General features: G+C 37.3%; 1 protein-coding gene across 5 annotated transcripts in view; it reads right to left on the bottom strand.

Moving 5' to 3' along the window:
* Positions 1-6171: 6171 nt before the first annotated feature.
* CAMSAP2 (calmodulin regulated spectrin associated protein family member 2) overlaps positions 6172-20368 on the bottom strand; it is a 172994-nt gene continuing 158797 nt past the window's right edge. For 3 of the 5 annotated variants that reach the window (XM_084636073.1, XM_084636076.1, XM_084636075.1), the window contains 6 exons: positions 18404-18540; positions 17411-17631; positions 16238-16337; positions 13149-13264; positions 10676-10794; positions 6172-9127 (listed from right to left, as the gene is read on the bottom strand). In XM_084636073.1, the coding sequence (XP_084492199.1) occupies positions 8822-9127; positions 10676-10794; positions 13149-13264; positions 16238-16337; positions 17411-17631; positions 18404-18540 (999 nt within the window). In that variant the 3' untranslated portion in view covers positions 6172-8821. The remainder of the gene's footprint in view (positions 9128-10675; positions 10795-13148; positions 13265-16237; positions 16338-17410; positions 17632-18403; positions 18541-20368) is intronic. The other 2 variants (XM_084636074.1, XM_084636077.1) reach the window with 1 other exon arrangement.

Genomic DNA, 20368 nt, shown 5'->3' with positions numbered 1-20368 from the left:
GTAGGCTTGCCTGAGCTCCTTGACTTTCACACGGCACTGCTGTGTGTCCCTGTTGTAGCCTCTGTCCATCATGCCCTGTGTGATTTTGGCATATATATTAGCATTTCTTCTTTTTGATCAGAGTTCTGTCTGCACAGATTCTTCTCCCCATACAGCAATCAGATCTAGAGTCTCCTGTTTGCTCCATGCTGGAGCTCATTTGCGATTCTGGGGGAACTGTATGGTCACCTGTACTGCTGTGCTCACCACGCTGACCAAACAGGAAATGAAATTCAAAAGTTCCTGGGGCTTTTCCTGTGTACCTGGCAAGTGCATCGGAGTTGAAAGCACTGGCCAGAGCGGTCACATTGGAGTGCTCTGGGATAGCTCCCGGAGGCCAGTAACATTGATTTGCATCCACACTACCCCAAATTCGACCTAGCAAAGTCGATTTTAACACTACTCCCCTCGCCGGGGAGGAGTACAGAAGTCAATTTTAAGAGCCCTTTAGGTCAGTGGAATGGGGTTGCTTGTGTAGACGCATTCATTATAAAATCGACTTTACGTGGCTAAATTCGACCTAACCCTGTAGTGTAGACCAGGGCTTAGATTCTCGCTTATTGTCAACATGTAACTTACACAGCCCAATGACAATGACTGTGAGGGAATCTTAGCTGGTGTAATTCACAAGAAGATAGGAATGTAGTTGCTTTTCTTTCTAGCAGGAAGGTGTAAGTTTAAAGTAGCCCCATCACTAATTGTAACTTACCTCTTCTTCTGGCTCCTCTACATGTGAGAAGCCCTCTTTAAACTACCTTTTACATCAGTAAGTGTAGGTGAGCAGGTCTAAGAGTCTGCATGTACCTCACTTTACCCATCAGCTTTGATTCCACAATGGTAATGTTTTGATCTTTTCCTAGAATTGCTGTGTTTAGCTATAGAAAAACTAAATTGTGATTTCTTTATAAGAAAAGAGAGAGAAGCTGTGGAGGTATAGAATGGTTTCCTTTAAATTGTTGGGCTTCTATAAAGTCCAAATTTAGAATAAGATAATTTGAAGTCTTGTTTAAAATGCAGGATACTTGGAATGTCACAGTTTGAAAAGCTTAGCTAACTAACCATAAGCTGACAGTACACTCGGAAGGGGTTATGGATCTCAAGATCACACTTTATGACCACACTTCTTTAAGGACTGCTTGCTCAGCTCTCAAAAACACTAGAAAGTGGCAAAGAAATGCTGTTTTAGTATCAGAGATGATACAACTAGATAGCTCTGCAAGGGCCAAGGTTTTAACATCTTTATTAAATAAAAATAATACAGTAATTGGAAAAAGGTATCTGCAGATAGCTAGGGCTAGATCCTCATCTACAGGCAAGATATGCTCTGCATAGCTGTGGGTCGGGAAATAAAGGTAGTTCTAAATCACCATGTGTTTCCCTTGATCCCAGGGCTGGTCCTCTCCCTGGTATAACTTAGAGCTGAGCCACAGTGGTGCGCTAAGTTACACTTAGCTGCCTATCAACCAAAAGGGTCATTCTGTCTGCTGAGGATCAGTGAGGTGTAGAGATGTAAGAATGGCCATACTGGGTCAGACCAAAGGTCCATCCAGCCCAGTATCCTGTCTGCCGACAGTGGCCAATGCCAAGTGCCCCGGAGGGAGTGAACCTAACATGTAATGATCAAGTGATCTCTCTCTTGCCATCCATCTCCACCCTCTGACAAACAAAGGCTAGGGACACCATTCCTTACCAATCCTGGCTAATAGCCCTTAATGGACTTAACCTCCATTAATTTATCTAGTTCTCATTTAAAGCCTGTTATAGTCCTAGCCTTCACAACCTCCTCAGGCAAGGAGTTCCACAGGTTGACTGTGCACTGTGTGAAGAAGAAAACCTGCTGTCCATTAATTTAATTTAGTGGCCCCCAGTTCTTATATTATGGGAACAAGTAAATAACTTTTCCTTATTAACTTTCTCCACACCACTTATGATTTTATATACCTCTATCATATCCCCCCTTAGTCTCCTCTTTTCCAAGCTGAAAAGTCCTAGTCTCTTTAATCTCTCTTCATATGGGACCCATTCCAAACCCCTAATCATTTTAGTTGCCCTTTTATGGACCTTTTCTAATGCCAGTATATCTTTTTTGAGATGTGGGGACCACATCTGTACGCAGTATTCAAGATGTGGGCGTACCATGGATTTATATAAGGGCACTAAGATATTCACCGTCTTATTCTCTATCCCTTTTTGAATGATTCCTAACATCCTATCCTCTTTTTTGACTGCCACAGCACACTGCGTGGACGTCTTCAGAGAACTATCCATGACGACTCCAAGATCTCTTTCCTGATTAGCTGAAGCTAAATTAGCCCCCATCATATTGTATGTATAATTGGGATTATTCTTTCCAATGTGCATTACTTTACATTTATCCACATTAAATTTCATTTGCTATTTTGTTGCCTAATCACTTAATTTTGTGAGATCTTTTTGAAGTTCTTCACAGTCTGCTTTGGTCTTAACTATCTTGAGCTGTTTAGTATCATCTACAAACTTTGCCACCTCACTGTTTACCCCTTTCTCCAGATCATTTATGAATAAGTTGAATAGGATTGGTCTTAGGACTGACCCTAGGGGGAACATCACTAGTTACCCCTCTCCATTCTGAAAATTTACCGTTTATTCCTACCCTTTATTCCCTGTCTTTTAACCAGTTCTCAATCCATAAAAGGATCTTCCCTCTTATCCCAGGACAACTTAATTTACGTAATATTCTGCCCCTTTCTTGCAGGAATTCCCTCTGCTGCAGGCAGTGGGGTTAGTGGGTGGCATAAAGCTGCTATGCCATCTGTGAAATCTCTGTGATGCTGGTGCGCATGACAGCTGCCCTTCACACAGGATAAATGCAAGAAGCAGTTAAGCGCCTTTTTGGAGTAGGATAGCTGAAAAAATAATTGCCATCCCCCAACACACATGCCTCATGCAAGGCTGGTGAGAAACTGAACTATGGGGGAAGAAGGGTTTTGCTGGGCATTGTTTGATGGAAGTGTTTCTAGGAGTAGGACTGCATCAAAGAAATATCTTTTGTATTAATCAATTTCTCCTCCTAACAGAAACAACCCATAGGATTCTGAATATTGTGTAACTGCTGGCTAACTGTTCAGGCCACAAAAAGCAACATCCCCCACCTAAAGGGACTATTTAGGAGGCCAGTTAAGATGGCTTCCTGGGTACTTGAGTGGAGCTAAGAATGAGGCTCATAGAATCTCTCTGTATTTAATCAAATTGTGAGGAGAGTAAGAAATTTTAACAGTGTAAGTACACTCTGAGAGCTACCAAGCATCCCATTTGCCCTTTATAGCCAATGAGATTTTCAGGGTGTTCAACATCTATGAAATTCAGGTATTTACAGTAGTTCTGCCAATTTAAAAGAAAAAAATTGACTTCAAACTTTTGGGAACAGTGATGTTCTTATTAAAATAACTTTATAGTGTTTAATTGTCTTCATTTTTTATGTTCTCAGGCTTCAAGAACTATCCAAATTGTATTAGTAGAGTTTCATGGTGGAATTAGAATTCCTATGAAACATGTTGAAATATATGAATGAGCATCCATTTGACCTGATTTAAGACCATTAAATAGATCAAATAAAAATTTGCCTATTTTAGAATTCATGTTTTTATGTGGGAATGTTCTCTGAATTCTAAGTTATAAAATTAAAATTTCAGTCATGAGAAATAAAAATTGTTTTTCAATTCTTTGAAAGTCATTGACAGACTGTCTGCTGGTAGTTAGCTAACAATTTGTCCCCCAGATTTGCAGATATGGCGGAGAACAAAAATATCCCAGGGCCCATTTATCTCCTCCACAGATTATTCCTTTGTATAAAATGAATTTCCTGGGTTTGTACTCAGTAGGCTTTTTTACCTCACTGTTGTGTTTAGAGAGTGGAGTGTGCTATCTTGAAGAACGAGTAGATGCCTCAGGCCAAGGAACCAAAATATCTCTTATGATTTTCCAGGACCATCATGCAGAGGTGATTTTGCTCTTTTTTGTAAAGATAATGGTCCCTGAAGAAAGGTTTTTATAGTGCATATTTATAGAAATAATTTCCGACAGACCAAAGATTAAATCTAAATTTCAATTTAGAATGTAAAAGGTCTATCATGGGCTGTGTGATTAAAATGTAATTGTGTTGGATAGGAAGTTTCTGACTCTTTGGTTATATGGTCAGTCATGCTGACAATTATTGTATGCAGTATGTAAGCATAGATACATTATTTCACCTGACGTGGCAGCCTGGCCCCATAATCAAGATCACGGGGATTTACCTTACTTTCATCTGCTGTAGTGAGAGAAGAAAATTATAAATGAATAAAAAGGATACAAGCACTGTAAATAAAAAAAATCCACAAATCACATGCTAACAGAAATGCATCCAAGTATTCTAGAGATGATTTGGCCATCACTATTATCATGTTAGGGTTTAATAAGCCTGGACAAGGAATCCACTGGCGGTAGGTTTAACAGTTGTCTTGATGATTCAATAGCAGTGACTTCACTTCCCATGGAATTGAATTTTCTGGAATATAATCACCACTTCTGCTTATTTTAAAGTCTTGTTTGAATGAGGCCAAGCATCACCTTTTAACTTTGTGTGGTAGGCCTCAGATCTGGAAAAAGGGGATGTGTGTGTGTCCCTTTATTCCAGTTCCTTATCTTCTTGCAGAATTCACTTTTTAGTCCATTAGATTGGTAAAAAGATGCTGTCCTATGGTGGTGAACCAGCAGGCTCTTTCTGCCATGACCAGATTATCTGCATATTTTGTTGGAATATCTCTGGTGTCTATTTCTCCAAGAATAAGATTAGATCATCTTTGTTTTTGTTTGCAATGCAAGAATTTGAATGTGATCCTGCAACTGGTTTTCAAGTTGTTGTAATCAAAGTTAAACAATTTATTTTCTGCATTTACAGTTTTATCATACTTTTCTTCTGCTTATAGCTTTGTCATCTTGAAGCACTGCTTGATCAAGGTGGTTTAGGTACCTTCTTACAACATTCATGCAGGAACTTCAGCCCTGATTCAGTGATGGACCAGAACATTTTTAAGTGCTTTTCTGAACCAGTGCCTTATTTTCCAATGTCTTATCTAGTGATGTAACAGCCATTAGATTTCCTGACTTCTCATATTTTTAGCAGCTCCATAAGCAGTTTCCTCTTGCTTTTTATGAACAGGTGACCTGAGGTATGATATATCTTGGTCAACAGGAGGGAGTTGGAACCTCAGTTGAGTCTCTAAATGTGGCTAGAAAAATCCATCAGAGAGTTCTAAATTTTGTAAATTTGGCAGCCTAGCCCCAAAACCAAGATCACTGGGATTCCAGAAAAGTATGTAGAACAAAGACCATAAAGCTAAAAAACAAATGCAAGATTCCATCAAATGGGCATAGGTTAGCTCAAAATATTTAAATTGCTAATTTACATATCTGGAAAAAGTTAACTTAATTTTTTGAAACTTCTTCTGACCAAGATATACACCACAGTTGGGAAGTACAAGGGATTTCACAAAAAGCGGACAACTTTTAAGAAGCCTTAGTTCATTCAAAAGGCAGCAGGCTTTCTGTGTTGCAACACAGATAACCGGGAACACTTCACCTCATGTTCTGCCCTTTGTACCATTTCCCCTTTAAACAGCAATCAAGTACAAGGCTTCATTTTATATTGAAAAACCCTCCACAGGCTGAACTAAAGCTATTGACATGAACACATTATGCTGAATGATAACCTCCCAAAATTAGACCAATCCTTTGGAACAGTGAAAGTTAACCATAAGACTGGGACTAGTGTGCCTGGGAGATGCAATTATTTTGGCAACTGGCCTGCAACTGTGAATTTACTTTTGGAAGAGATTAGGATTACATTTCATTCTTGAAGGCAAAGAGTTGTTAAATCCAGTTCTTTAACAGCCTTCTTCTGATAATAGAACACTGAGTTGCATGTTAAATAAAATAAACATAAATGGGGGATGAAGAGAAAATAGAAATCTCTATGTATTTTTTCTAAAATTTGTAAGGTGTTCAGCTACCATGATGAGCATGCTTTGAACAGATAAATTGATTAATCACACTTTCAGTTTATATTTAAACATAATACGAGAGAGCGCGAGAAAATGTATGGTTTTTGGTGCCATGCTTTTATTTAACTGAAAGGAAAAACTACACTGTACCACATAAGTAGCAATATGACAATATTTTACAGCACACTATTTGAAAAAATATGGAAGCAATGATCCACAGAAGTGGACAAGTAAGCACACAATACACTGTACATTTCTCAACAGTGCCCATTAAATCATAATTAAATAGCTGTATTTGGCTTTAAACAGCCAAACAATAAAAACAAACAGTCATACTAAAATTTTAAAAATGGTTTCAGTAGCAATTATGACTGTTAGAATTTGAAGTTTTGCTCTGGAAATTAAGATGAGTGTTTGGCAAATTCAGTCATAGCAACAATAATAATAATACCCCTGATGAAAGCACCAGTGTGTTCTGAAAAGATCAGTGATAAATGTTGGCCTTTATGAAAAGCTTTTTTCCTTTTTTATTTTTTTAAACATGACCCCAACCAAAGATACACTGTAATTAGAAAATTTGAAGGCTTAAAAAAGAAAAAGCATCTGTCTTCACTTTTCCTGTATTAAGAAAAATTTTAGACTGTGAGCAATGGACTTTTCAACTGCATTATTCATATTCTTCCTTTAGACACTACACATTTTTTTAACCTGTAGACAAATATGAACATAATATATTCAGTCATATTTTAAATGATTCAAAGAATCCCTATGGCATGTATTTTAACTCACTTTGTTTAGATGGATGTGCATGTACTAGTGAGTATTGCAAGTGTTCAGTCAAATCCTAGGTCAGTTTTAGAAAGAAAAAGGCTTCCCATGATTAACCTTTATAAACTTATTCACCATATCCACGTCTGTTAATTCCATCCACCCGCTCCCTACTCCAGCACTGACTTTTCTTGAACTCATTTTTACTATACACAAGTTCATATAACAGTAGTTGTAGGAGCTATCTAACAGGCAGAATGTGCAAACCCTCTTTCCCCTCTATATTTTTTATATAATATATATACACTTGAAATATAAGAGTTACATATCCTGATCATATACATGCAAACAGTAGGAATCAGCTAGCGACAAGTAGTTTTGAGCCACATACATTTTAAACATATATTTTAAAGTGTTTTTTCTTTTTTTTTTACAGTTTTAACAAATATACATAAATATAAGAACATAAATTATAGTAAAATATTGACAGCATTTGAGAAAATGTTGATAAACAACCCAATGCATTTATGCCTAAGGCCTTATAATAATTAAAAAAGTACTGTTCTAAACTGTTTAAGGACATCTCATTCCTGTGAATCTTTTATATAAGTAAATGAGTACATCATAGTAGTGAGGCATTATTTCTCTCGAAGCAGTTCAATGAGAGAAATGTACATAATTTTAGTCTCTACTCCCCATGAAACAGAATGAACTACATAGTTATAGCATAATACTGTCCTTATGTTTACACAGTTGTCACAACACAAACAGAACAGGATCATAAATCTTTCAAATCTTTTCCTGAGAATGAGTTTGCCCCCCCTCCCACCAACTAATCCTCTTGTACACGTTGCCAAAAAAACCACAGATTTGGGGGAGGTTTCAAGTTTGTAGTTTTTTCAGAACAGTGCCACACTGAAAATAATTATACAAAAGAAAAACACTAAGAACAATAGTGATAGAAACACTGTTATGAAATCAAAATGCAGCCCTTTGTAAATAATACTGAAATATGTTCCAATGGCTCTTTTCAAAAATGTTTATATTTGTTATAAAGATTGAAATGTCAACCAGGTTCTTTGCCATACTTATTTTAAATGGATAAGAGATTCTCAAAATGTCATTTGTCAGGGTATGTAAAAAAAGTGATTTACTTTTTAAAAAGCTGGACAGACTGAAACCCATAGCAGATGTCTATCCACAACAAAACTTGTTTAAGGCTGAATTGCGTAGAACTCAGGTGAAAAAAACAGATTTAGTTAGTGAATACTGTGACTCTCCTGAATATTTTAGTTGCTAAATAATAATTTAATCTGAAGGAAACCTCCCTTTAAGCAGCTCAAAGAATTCCTTTAATATTTAAAAAAAATAAACCAGTATTACAGAGTTGAAATGGAACTGGAAATACTCAGTGGGATGGGTCTTTCAGTAATGATTAGAACATACAATGAGGGTCTTTCAGAACAAGACCAGTATGTCTTAGAATAACCATAGAGTGTTCTGTACCTCATAATAGACAACTTTTTTTGTTTGTATTTCATGATGGGATTCATTAAGTAAAATTCAATGACACTGAAAATAATAAGAAAAGCGAAGGAAAAAACAGCAAGAAATTTAAATTTCAAGACAAGCACAAACACAAAAGCATAAGGCAAGAAATGTAAAAAATGTAATTGCAGTCACTGCAGATGAACAACATTCAGTGCTTATGTATCTAATCAAAATACAGAGCAAATGTACCCTATAGTCTGTATTAGCACATACAAATCTCCACACATGAATCAGATATTTCCAATATCACTTGTAGTTGTATCACCTAAGTGACAATCTTCTGTACTCCTAAATACTGTGTTTACATTCCAGTTGTATATGATAAAAGAACTTGTCCAATTTCAAGTTCTATAAGTCTTGTTGGCAACTAGAAACCTATTTTCTATAGGCAGTAAAGATGAAGTGCAAGTTTATCACATTGTCTGAAACAAATATTTTCCCCACTATGCCTTGGTAGGTAAGAGTTTTTTAGGAGTTACTGGTCTCTTGGTTTGCCACAAATGGCTGTGAATGGTAATTGCATCAACACTGGCAGACATAGTTTTAGCAGGTATGTGGCTAAATTGTTTCCTGTCAGAGTTGTATTTATATAGCCCCTCTATCATTTTCTTTGTGATTGACTTGGGGCCTATCCCAGTCAGCTTATTGATTTCTTCAGTGTCAGGGCAGTATGTATACAAAGATCTGAACTGGCAGCCAGAATCCCGGAATAGGATTAAGAAGTTATTAGCATCAGATTTCTCCATTTCCTTTAAAAGAAAAAGAAAAAAAAATGTTTACAATGTGAAATTTATATTACGTGTAGGAAACCCTCAACTCTAAGTTGTAGGGGGTTTTATTTTAAACACATTATAGGCTGATCTATAGTTCAAGTTGTATAACACTTTCCCTAAGACCCTGTTTTCAGTTAATTACAATTTTCCCAAACTTCAACTATTAGAGCTAAATTTTTGCATGCTGGATGTCTGCCTCAGGAAGAATTTTCATTTTTTTATAAAAATAAATAAGCAAAAACAGTGCAGTTGTTCCTAAGAAGGAGGTAAGGGGAATTTTTTTTTTTCTGCCCAGGTTAAAAATTATTACAGCTGTTTAATTAAGAAACTCTAGCACCTCCATACTTGGGAGCAGGGGTTTGCAATTTGCAAGGGAGGTTGCCTTAGTACTGAAGGTGTGCTTGTTGCCATTCCCTAAAAATCCACCCAAATTTGGCCAATCTATAAGTTTCTGAAAAATTGCAGTTAGCACACGTTCAGTAGAGGCTTCTTGGAGACTGTAAGCATTATGGTCTAAAGATTCCAGTTGCACAGATCATGATCCATCTGAATCAGCTCCTACATGCTGACTAGACTGAGCATGCGCAGTCCCCGACAAGTGACTGAGCCTGCTCCATTCTAGGGCTGCAGGAGCGGAGCATGACCTTCTCTGCAATTGCTCCTTCGTACTGCTGGGAGCTGTTATGGTGCCAGGCACCAACACTGCCAGCAGAGACACTGTTTTTCCTGTGCTCTTGGAGCCCCTTCTGCTTTCACCCAGATAGTATGGAGGAGAAGGAAGCATTCTGACATGAATAAAGAGCGGTGAAGAGCAGAGGGAGAGGTTGGGGCAGAAGGCCTTACCTACTAGAGCACACACACCTCCAGAATCTGGAATTGAACCCAGCACTCTTAAATCTTGACATTGCTCTGCTCTCAGCAAACAGCTGTAAACCTACTGGCAAAGCGTGTGTCTCATACCACTCTGGTGGCTATTGTACATTGAGGATAACAGTTTACTATTACTACCAATTACTCCATTAGGTTAAACAGTAGAGATCTGTGCTATGGATCTAAAGATCCCAACTCTGCTGATGATCCATATAGGTTCCACAAAATGGAATTGCTTTTTTTCAGTTTGCTTTTTAAAAAAAAACTTGGAAAATAATGTTTTCAAAACCTGTTAAAAGAAAAGAATGGTAGGTTGCTAAATCAAGCATTTAAAAGTTAGCACATGCCAGAATTAAGATTGCCTGTGCATATAATTAATTCAGTCACCTTCAGCATATGTATTATGATACTCTTTAATTACATGAGGCTATACAATTGTTTTCATAATACCCCTTGCTCTTTTGGTCCTTTACTCATAGAGGGGACAGGCTCAGGATCACTGAGACTACTCTAGCCATCCACAAAGCATTTACACAGCCTTGGGAGGAAGATTCCTTTACACTGTTCCCTCCACCCTGGCACGTCTCCCTAATGTTCAAAGGAGGCTGGATTTAATGTTTTTTTTTTTAATCATCAGAGGGAAAATATCCTTACCTCCAATATTTTTTTCTTCTGACCTTCGTTTACTTTTCCAGCCAAGCAACAATGAGCCAGAGCATTCTGAATAATATGCTTATTGGATTTTGCACTGGGTTCTTTGTAGAGCTTTGGACCTATGAAACAGAATCGACAAATCAGCTAAGTGATTCAATAAGCTATACAGAAAGCAGTCTCGAACACCATGAAACACTTTTTCCATGTTTCTTTTGTGTATGTAACAATACAATCCTAGCACCCACAAAGGAATTAAGTAGAAATCAGACCTGTTACACACATACATTGATTGACTGCTATTCTTCTGTTACTGTATCACAGGATTATATATGAATATAATGTGGTACAACTGTCAAAACTGAAAAAAGATTTTTTTTAAATATTGCTAGATCACTCAATGATATGTCCTTCAGCATTAGAGCATCAGAGGGCAGTTTAGGGGAACTACCTTGAATATGCCTCATAAACTGTTCACATGATAATCTACTCAAATACTTTGTATTTAAAAAAAAAATCCTTTGACCAACTAAGAGGAGGATGATTTTCATTTCTTCCTCTGCCCCTAGTTTTAAAGGGTGAAACAGAGAACAGTGAGTTGCTGCAGTGTTTAGAATTACTGGTCTCCTGCCTGCCTTCTGGGATTGGAGGTCTTGTGGAATCCCAACTGCGACTTGCCCACAATGAAGGCAGAAAGGCTTGGTGCTGATTCTGACAAGTCATTCAAGGCTGCCTGAAGGGCTTGTTCCATCAGGAATGATTAGAAACTGTCTCTGCTTTGGTTTCTGACAAGTGTGCAGTGTAGGGTTGTGAGCTGTAGAGAGGTTGATGGTATCCCCCCTCTTGCTGACTCTAATTGGTGACCCAGTCCTGTGGAAATGCCATTCACTAGAAGAAAATTTTACTGCAAAAAGTTTAACCAAAAACCTCTTCCCCCAGATGAAAAATGTATCAAGTATATTTTTGAATAAACTGTTCTTTGTGGTGGGGATATAACCTAATGGCATCAAAGCACCACGTGAAGCTTAAGAATCAGAGGCCCTCTAGAAGATGTTTGGCTCTTCACCCTCACAATTTTGAGGGATTGGGCAATGGAAAATAGATTCAGCAATTTATCTTCCTGTTTGAGTCAAGACACTTCGAAAGGAGGCATAGTTATGATGACTAATAAAAGGGAACATAATCTTAAAGGCCACCAATGATTTAAAGTCAAGATTAACTTTCACTGTCTCAGACTAACTAATTGACTGTTTGGATGGAAGAACAGAATCAATGGGAAAAGATGTAAGAAATCTGATTTATAAACCACAGAGTATTCAAAATTATGTGGCAAAAGACCCTGAGTTCCTTAAAAAAAATCACATTGCTTTAAAAACAAAGTCTGAAAAGTTAAAAAACAAACAAACAAAAAAAACCCCCACCAAACAAACCCCTCCCCCCCCTTTAGGCAATGGGTCTTATTGAGAGAACTAACGGAGACAACCTAAGTCCAGTGTTAGTACCTGTATTAGACTTAATCCTGAGGAGATGCGAGGAAGCGATTAAGTTGGTTGAAAGTGCTCTCAAAGATTGGTAGATAAATACTGTGCAGTATCCAGATTGTAAATTTGGCCTCTTCTGTAGTTATTGCAGTAGTGTTGAAGAGGAAAATAGTTTATTTTCAGAACATACAAATTTCCCAGCATAGCTAGAGCTGCACAGCCTCATAGATCAAAATTAACCTCCTTAAAAGCTTGTTTATCTACAATACCTGTTGATACTTCAGAGCTATTCTTTGCCAGACTGAGCGATATTACATGGACAAAAACACAGATTTTATTATTATAATGATGCAAGACATTTTGTAATATCACACGCTACACACACGGAAAAAGAGGATGAAGATGATGTCACTATTGTTAGACTCATAGGCCACTGAAATATTAGAAGTAAGGCAGTTGAGAGTTTTTAATAAGTCTTTAGTTTTTAAAGAGTGGTCTGTTTTGAAACAAGATGTAAACTATGGTGTATTGTTGGCTTTCAAACAATTCTTCAATTCTTTTATATTTAAACTTATATTACTGAATAGATTTTTTTCTCCTATGGCACTTACATTTTTCTCTTTGAAGCTTTTGGTTACAGACTGATCCTGTATTTTCTACACTCTTTCCTTCCCTTGCTATGGAAACAATTTTAATAGGACCTGCATAAAATTACTTATGTGTTTGTGGGATTTGGCCTAAATTTGTAGTTTAGTATGTTTATTTAATATACCACATTTCCTATTTTACCAATATTTTTTATTTTATATATTAAATTACGCCATTTTTAGACAGTCTAGACATTTGCTTCTTTATTATAGAAGATTAATTTCAAGTCTTTAAGGAAGAGTCCTTAGTCACGTTGTAGGAATTGCAAATAAAGGAGAACCAAAACTCTGCATACACAGACCCTTTTTATACCCAAACATTTCCCTGAGAACATTACCAACACTGACCTGTGTATTCTGTAGCAGAGGCCACTGAAGAAGTTGTAGATGCATTTTCCCAATCTTTTTCCCCATTGCGACTACCACAACGACTGGGAGATAAGAATCCTTCCACAGACTCAGACCTAAAAATGTACAAAAATATGTTTTCCTTTCAGAACTGAGTAGAACATATCTATGAAAAAGTCCCCTTATTTTCAGCAGAATGGCCTTTTAACATCAAAAGAAAACTTAGAATCAGATGTACCAAACCCACGAAAAAAATGCAGAAATTGGGCTTGTTTTTGGCTTGTAGCTTGTTTGGCTTGCAGCTTGTTGCTTCTTCTTTTTTGATTGGCTCCCGGCAAGGGGGGGCAAGCATGGGGAGAGAGTCAGAGTGCACAGTAGGCCCACCCCAGTCCCGGACTAAATGCTGCGGGGATCTAGTCACAGAGAGTATTGGGGTTCTTAGGGATTGTTTTGGCCTTGTTTTGAAATGGGATTAGCTTGATTTATGGCTTACTGTGAAAGTTGGGGTGCTTATTTACCACGTGAAAGTTGGCAACTGTGCTTAGAATATTTTACTGTGATAGAAGATAGCAGGATATGAAATGTAGACTAAAAGCCCAAAGCTGTAATGCTACCAGAAGAATTAGAGGAGCAACTCTGTACATTTACCTTCTGTCGCATGTATTATTTAAGGTGTTCCAAAAGCTATTACAAAGAGTAATAATAGTATGAAATTGTAGACTATATCAAGGAAACAGTTCTAATAAAATCTATTAGGCTGTAGAACAGTCTTACTGAATTTTGCTTGAATCATTTAAAACTACACTGAACAAACATTTGAGAATTTTCCATAGGGAGAAAGCCTGCTCTTGACAGGATGATTAACTAGAAGTACAAGGTTTGTTTTCCCATTTCTACTGATGATGGCATTATTATAGCAGCTGCCAGTAAGGACTGCTATAGTTAAGGTTGCAAAACAGTTTTCATTATAACCTTTTGTTTTCACAAACATTAACCATTGGGGCTGAAATAATAATGCTTTGTCCTTAAAATCATGGAGGTCATTTGCTATGGGGCAAGGAAGGGAGTTCTCCCCCTTGACCTTTATTTGCTTCCCCTGACTTTTCCTAGGCCTATAGGTCTTCCACTTTTTGCCCTCCCCAGACTTTGCAGGATATAATGTAATCACATATAATGTTCTATATGCTGATACCACCTTATCCTCTCCCTCAGTCCCCCTTGAATTTTTATGAAATGACACTCTGCTCCAAATGTGAATATTTTTATGTGTGGAAAGTGTGAGCAAAATCCCTTCAGCTATATTTTTTCAGTTAAATTCTAAATTTCTTTGAATGGGACTACTACAAAAATTGGTCAAGTTTGAAACTTGGCATGGATATGGTCCTGAACAAGCCTTGCTTGTTTGAAGAAATTAAGAAAAAAAGTGATTTTAAAAACACTTTCTAAGCACATTCAATTAACATCTGGTAAAATCTTAGCAGCTAATTAAGCTTCATTTCACTTGTAATATCACTGTACGTTTACTCTACTCAGCCTGTGCATGAGGGAGATTTCAAAATATCTTTATGAAATTCAAACAATAAAATCCTCGAAAGAAAACCCCTTTAACTCTCTGACATGAGGAAAAAGGAGAAAATTATGGCAATTCACCCCTTTCCTACCAAAAATAAAATAAAATCAATGATCCTGAAAATTCCATGCCTCATCAATTTTTACTGGATTCTACAACATTCTGAAAACTCAAGCTCTGAATCACATCTGAAGCCACAATAAGATGCATGCGTTCCAGTCATTGTTACTTCAGTGCAGCACATCTGCACTAAGGTTTTGCACAAGTACAGATATATCCATGTGGCTAACCTGGTGTAAATAAAACCATTGTAGACGAGGCTTTATTTTTTTCTGTAGAATAGCTAAATATAGTTACAGTACACCTCCTCTCAAATAAAACCGATAGTTTAAAGAGATGCCAAATACACAATACATTTAATTAAAAGAATTTATGCACTACTGTGACAAGCAATTAGCCAATGCTCAAACCATTGTGACAGGGTCAGGCCAGATGGCTACAGGAGAGTGATAGAAGGCAGATATATTTGCTCCAGATTAAGCAGGTCCTTTTTCCCTGGATAAGGTAACAGGAGCAGTCGCTGGTCTGTCCCCCGACCCACTAGGTGGACTGGCAGAGACTGCGGGGATTGTTCTCCTTCCTTTTCCCCCTGCTGGCCAGTGATGAGGTTAGCTGAGTGAATGGCAGGTTTGAGCCACTAGCAAAAGTGGCCACACTGAGGGCTGCCGTGAATCTCTGAGGTGAGCAAATCCTCCAATAAGCACAGGACCCACCAAGGCAGAGGAGGAACTTTGTCACAGCATGAAGAACAGTGAGGCAGTAGCTCATTAAAGCTACAGGGCTGCTCACAGTTGAGAAGTAAAGCATGGTGGCAGTAAATACAGGATGGAGTTGGGTTAAGTCTGATCTGAGCCTCAGAATAACTACCTTTCCTTTTCCTTCACTCCTCTCTTCTTGAATGTAATTGTATGAACTTCTATTTATTTAATTCAATCTTTCATAATATTATTTTCAAGTGAAAACACCACACTGGCTTTTAACTCACAATAAATTCTGGTATTCAGCCAAGGCTGGTGAAAAAAATGCCAGTTAAGTTCTGGTTAGCTCCTGGCTACTTTTGTGCAGCCACTAAGAAAAACAAAAAACACAACAATTCTATCAAATCAGCAAAAAAGTACTTTGGCATATAAACTGACAGCATGTGAACAAAGAATCTACAGGTTGAGCCCAAAGCTCAAGGAGTGAATTAAAGAGATAGCACTGATAAAAATCCAGTGGATGTGCTCTTTTGCACACATTCACAGCTGCACAATCAGCAGCATTTGTGAAAATTAACGCACATAATTCAGTTCTTCATCAGCCGACAGTGTGAAGGATCAGTGTTGCAGATCAGGAAAGAGTATCAGTTGTCAGAATACAAAATATACAACTTGCGTTCTTTAAGCATTTTAGTACGTATGCCAGTTTTCTGAAGATAAACACCAATTTATATTAAATAAAGGTGTTATTGCAGCTTTACCTTGGCGTTCTCTTGCCTGATTGCACGCTGTCATTGTCTCCCGTGTTCAGTGATGCCAATGAAAGACTAGATACTGAAAAAACACGATAAAGTTGTGAACCTGGATAAAAACAAAGTTAAAATTTATGAAAAAGCAGGCAAATAGCAAAGAGTCTGTTCATTAGACACAACACCAGCAGAAGGAAATTGATAAGTGTTCTTATTTCTATATACAGTATGCCTGCATGCATATGTTGCAAGGTTAATCCATGTATTTATAGACACAATAACAATGGAACTTACTTGAATCTGGAGTTTTCTGAGGCTAAGCATTAATGTGAAATGTAGAGCTGAAATCTGGGCACTAGATTAAAGTTGCAAAATCAGCAAACCAGATCTAGCTACAGTGGAATTAATTTCCCACTAGAATTTTGAATGGATTGTTATAGAGCATTTTAAATTGCACTGAAATAAGGTGGAGGGTAACAACCAGCCATGACAAAGCACACATGGCACGACAGCGAAGGATGTGGAAAACTTACTGCTAAAAACACAAATAAGGACACTGCACTTTCCTCTAACTGTAAATTGTTAATAGTTTCTTTGAAATCATTATTCTACATTCTTAAATAATTAATGACATGCTACACTTTTCCATAGGACTGTTCTCACAGGGATCACAAGTACACTTGCACTAAGTCAGGCGAGTGGGTGAAGTATTCATAATAAAAGAACACCAGAACATAAAGGTAACTTTTCAGATGTACTTTAGTTTTTGTCTATGATGAAGCAGCAGCTTAAGGACTCTTACCTTATAGTCACCATTTTATTTATTAATCGCACATCTCCCAAATGTTCTACTCATTGTTAGCTCTACAGGTGCAAGGAAGAGGTTAGTGAGTGGAAAGAATACAGAGCGTACACAAAATCATGCCAGACATTAGTGCTTTTGCTGGTGTTCATCGAGCAAACCTTTGCGTTTCTTCTTATATGCATGCATGCATAATATATCAGCAACATTTGTTATCATTAACTTCCATTTGTAAATTCTACTTTTTCCAATTCAGTGACATGCAGCTTCAAAAATTGTACATCAGTTTAGCGTGAGGCTAATCTATGAACATTTTGGTTAGTACCACAATTCAAGCTGGTGTTTTATCATGAACAGACTCTTTCTACATTGATATTTGTTACCTGGTGGACCTTTAACTGGAGTTTTGGGTGATTCAATATGATCTCTATGAATAGATTTTGGACGTGGCTTTTTTTGTTTGGATGAGTGTGGGCGTGGCTTTATTACAGTATCCATTTCTTCCATGAGCTTCAGCTGTTTCCGTCTCATATATTCTTGCTTAATAAATTCTCTACGTGCTCTCTCATCTTCTTTCTTTTGACGTTCTTCCTCTGTCTTGCGCCTAAGAAATCATGAAATAAAGTTTTAGTAGAAAACTTTCCCTCGGAAAGACTAGCAGTTGTAACCACCATAATACTGGTAACAGGGGAAAAAATGGCTATTCCAGAATTTTCCAGTTCTCATATACAAGTAAGATAAACTGATCTATTCTCAGTTTTCAAACAGCTGAAAACTTAACACACTTGAATGTTGTACTGGAAAAATTAGAACCATACTTCAGATTGTGGAATTTTTGGATTTAATGTTTTTTTAAAAAGTTTTCCATTTATCTACTGAGAGCTTGTCTTTCTTTTCACCCTAGATTTTGGACGTGTTTTTAATTGTGTCAGGGAAATCAGAAGATATGGGTCCAGATCTTCAGCTGATATAAATTTGCCAGTTTACATCAAAAGAGAAGCTAAACTCCTCACCCCCATTGTAAATGTAAATAACGGGAATAAAAAGGTTATCTACTTTTATAGTATAGTTCAAACCCTACCCTCAAATACATATGAAAAATTATTCTTTCATTCAAGTGGAATTGTGAATTGATATGACAGAATATACTCTTAGTCTTTAACTCAGTTTGCCAGTACCAGAACTCCCTGAAATCAATTTAGGTAAAAGGTTTAAATAAAGTATTGGGCTCACAGTGGGAAAAGGATTTGTTGCGGAAAACAAAGAAGGATGACCTAATTGCATTATGATTACAATTTTTATAATTTTAGCCATAGCAAAGGCTCATGTATATTATTTTTGCTTATGTTGCAATTAGCATATGCAATTAGCTTTACCTTGTCTCTTCCTTCTTATGTTCTAGCTCTGCTTCCAGTTGCTGCTTTCGAAGTAGAGTCTCTCTTTCCCTTCTCAACCGTTTCTCCAGTAATGCTGCCCGTTTCACTGCCATATCATTTTCTGCCTTTTGATCATCCTAGCAGCAACAATATTTAGGAAGAAATAGATCAGGAGATTTTAAGATAATTTGATTCTGCATATGGTGTACTTCAGGTCACTAAAAGTCTACATTTTTTAGATTGTGTTGGTATAATCTATTAAATATCCTTATTGAAAATCTTCCAATATCTTTCCCCTACCCTATGGAAAACAAACCAAACCAAACCTCCAAAACCAACCCCCAAAACCTTACCAGTACACACTTGGAGATTATTTAGGTATGTCCAAGAAGAATTTATACTTCACTTATATCAACAATGGTGGTAACGACTAAAGTGGTAAAACCTATACAGATCTAACTATCAAACCATAGCAGGAGGAAACGTCCACTTGAGGAGTACCACATGGAGACACAAACAGCTGCCTCCAACTTAAGCCACTGGGACCTGTTTATGAGGGCACCCCCCAGCTAGATCAACAGCACATCGCTCTGCCCTTGAAGACAAAAAAGCTTCAAAGATCTCATTCCATTCCAAAACAAAGGGGAAAAGAGCAACCAGGGGTTGATGGGGGGAGAGGGGGCATTACAAAGTTTATCCCAACATTAATTCAAAAAACTTGTTACCACCATTTATATCACATATCCTTACAAGAAAGCCAGTTAAGAAATTTTATTAATGTTCCTACAATGCATTGTCAAGTGCTGCACAGCTAAAGTGACAGTCTTGGTTATTTTTATGATGTATTGGTGCCTTAGGAACTTCTTTCATCATATTTCAGATGTGCCAGATTTTCAGTTCATCAATGTGAAAGTGGCTGTCTACTCAAAATTCACTGAAAGCTGCTCTGGGGTTTTGCATGGAAGCAAAGATGGTCAACAGGCTTAGAATGCAGGTGAGGAAGACTAAGGCATAAAATAAAGCACCAATCCTGAAAACGTGCTTATCTTAAGTTTATGCACTGAGTAGTCACACTGAACTCAGGAGTCTGGATCCAAAGCCCTTTGAAGTCAATGGGAATATTTTCATTAATTCAGTGGGTGAATCAGGTCCTTAGTGCCTGTTTGCAGGATTGAGGCCCAACTGATTTATTTCTATCATAACAAAAATCTAAACATTTGCAAAAGAATACCACAAAAAGGAAATAAGAAATAACTCACTATTACTTTTTCTGACATTCTACAGGGGGTTTATATTTGTTAAATTAAAGTCCATCTCACATTATCCCCTGCAATTACAGAAGTTAGTTTTCTTTACTTTTTGTTTTAATTTAACAATTTGCTGTAATAGAGTTTCTGTTTCTCAGTTAAAACATCAAAGATGATACTGAAGTTAGACAATGCATACAGTTAAGATGTTAGAGTTGTAGACCATAATCCTATTCAGATCCAACAGCATAAACCCTTGCACACTTGCAGAGTCCCATTAGCTTCAATGAGACTCTGAGTGGAGGTGTCCATATTAGTGGACCATAGTGCAGGACTGGTGTCTTACATTGCACTCTACACACTCACAGACTCTTAAAAAAAACAAACAAAAACAGAACAGGATTTGTAATGGGAAAGATCTTGATGCATGTGCACAAATTGCTGCTCGTCAGATGGATGCAAATAATTCTATTTTCTTTCCAAATGGCGGATTCAGAGCAGATTAAAACAGAAGATACAAAGGTCTGCCATTATTACTCTAAGTTAGCTTGTATAGTTGTACTATAGCAGTAACAAGGCACTATCATATGAAATTCAAGGGGTTCAGGAATGAACACAGTTAACTGTAGGCTGTGCACGTGGAGAGGATGACAGTTTTCCAGGAGGAGCATGTGACTATGCAATATATAAAGCAACCTCTGCTGGCCAGTTCAGTATA

The sequence above is a fragment of the Lepidochelys olivacea genome (assembly GCF_965140295.1).
Source record: "Lepidochelys olivacea isolate rLepOli2 genome assembly, chromosome: 8".
Lineage (NCBI taxonomy): Eukaryota > Metazoa > Chordata > Testudines > Cheloniidae > Lepidochelys > Lepidochelys olivacea.
This window is presented reverse-complemented; position numbering and strand designations above follow the sequence as displayed.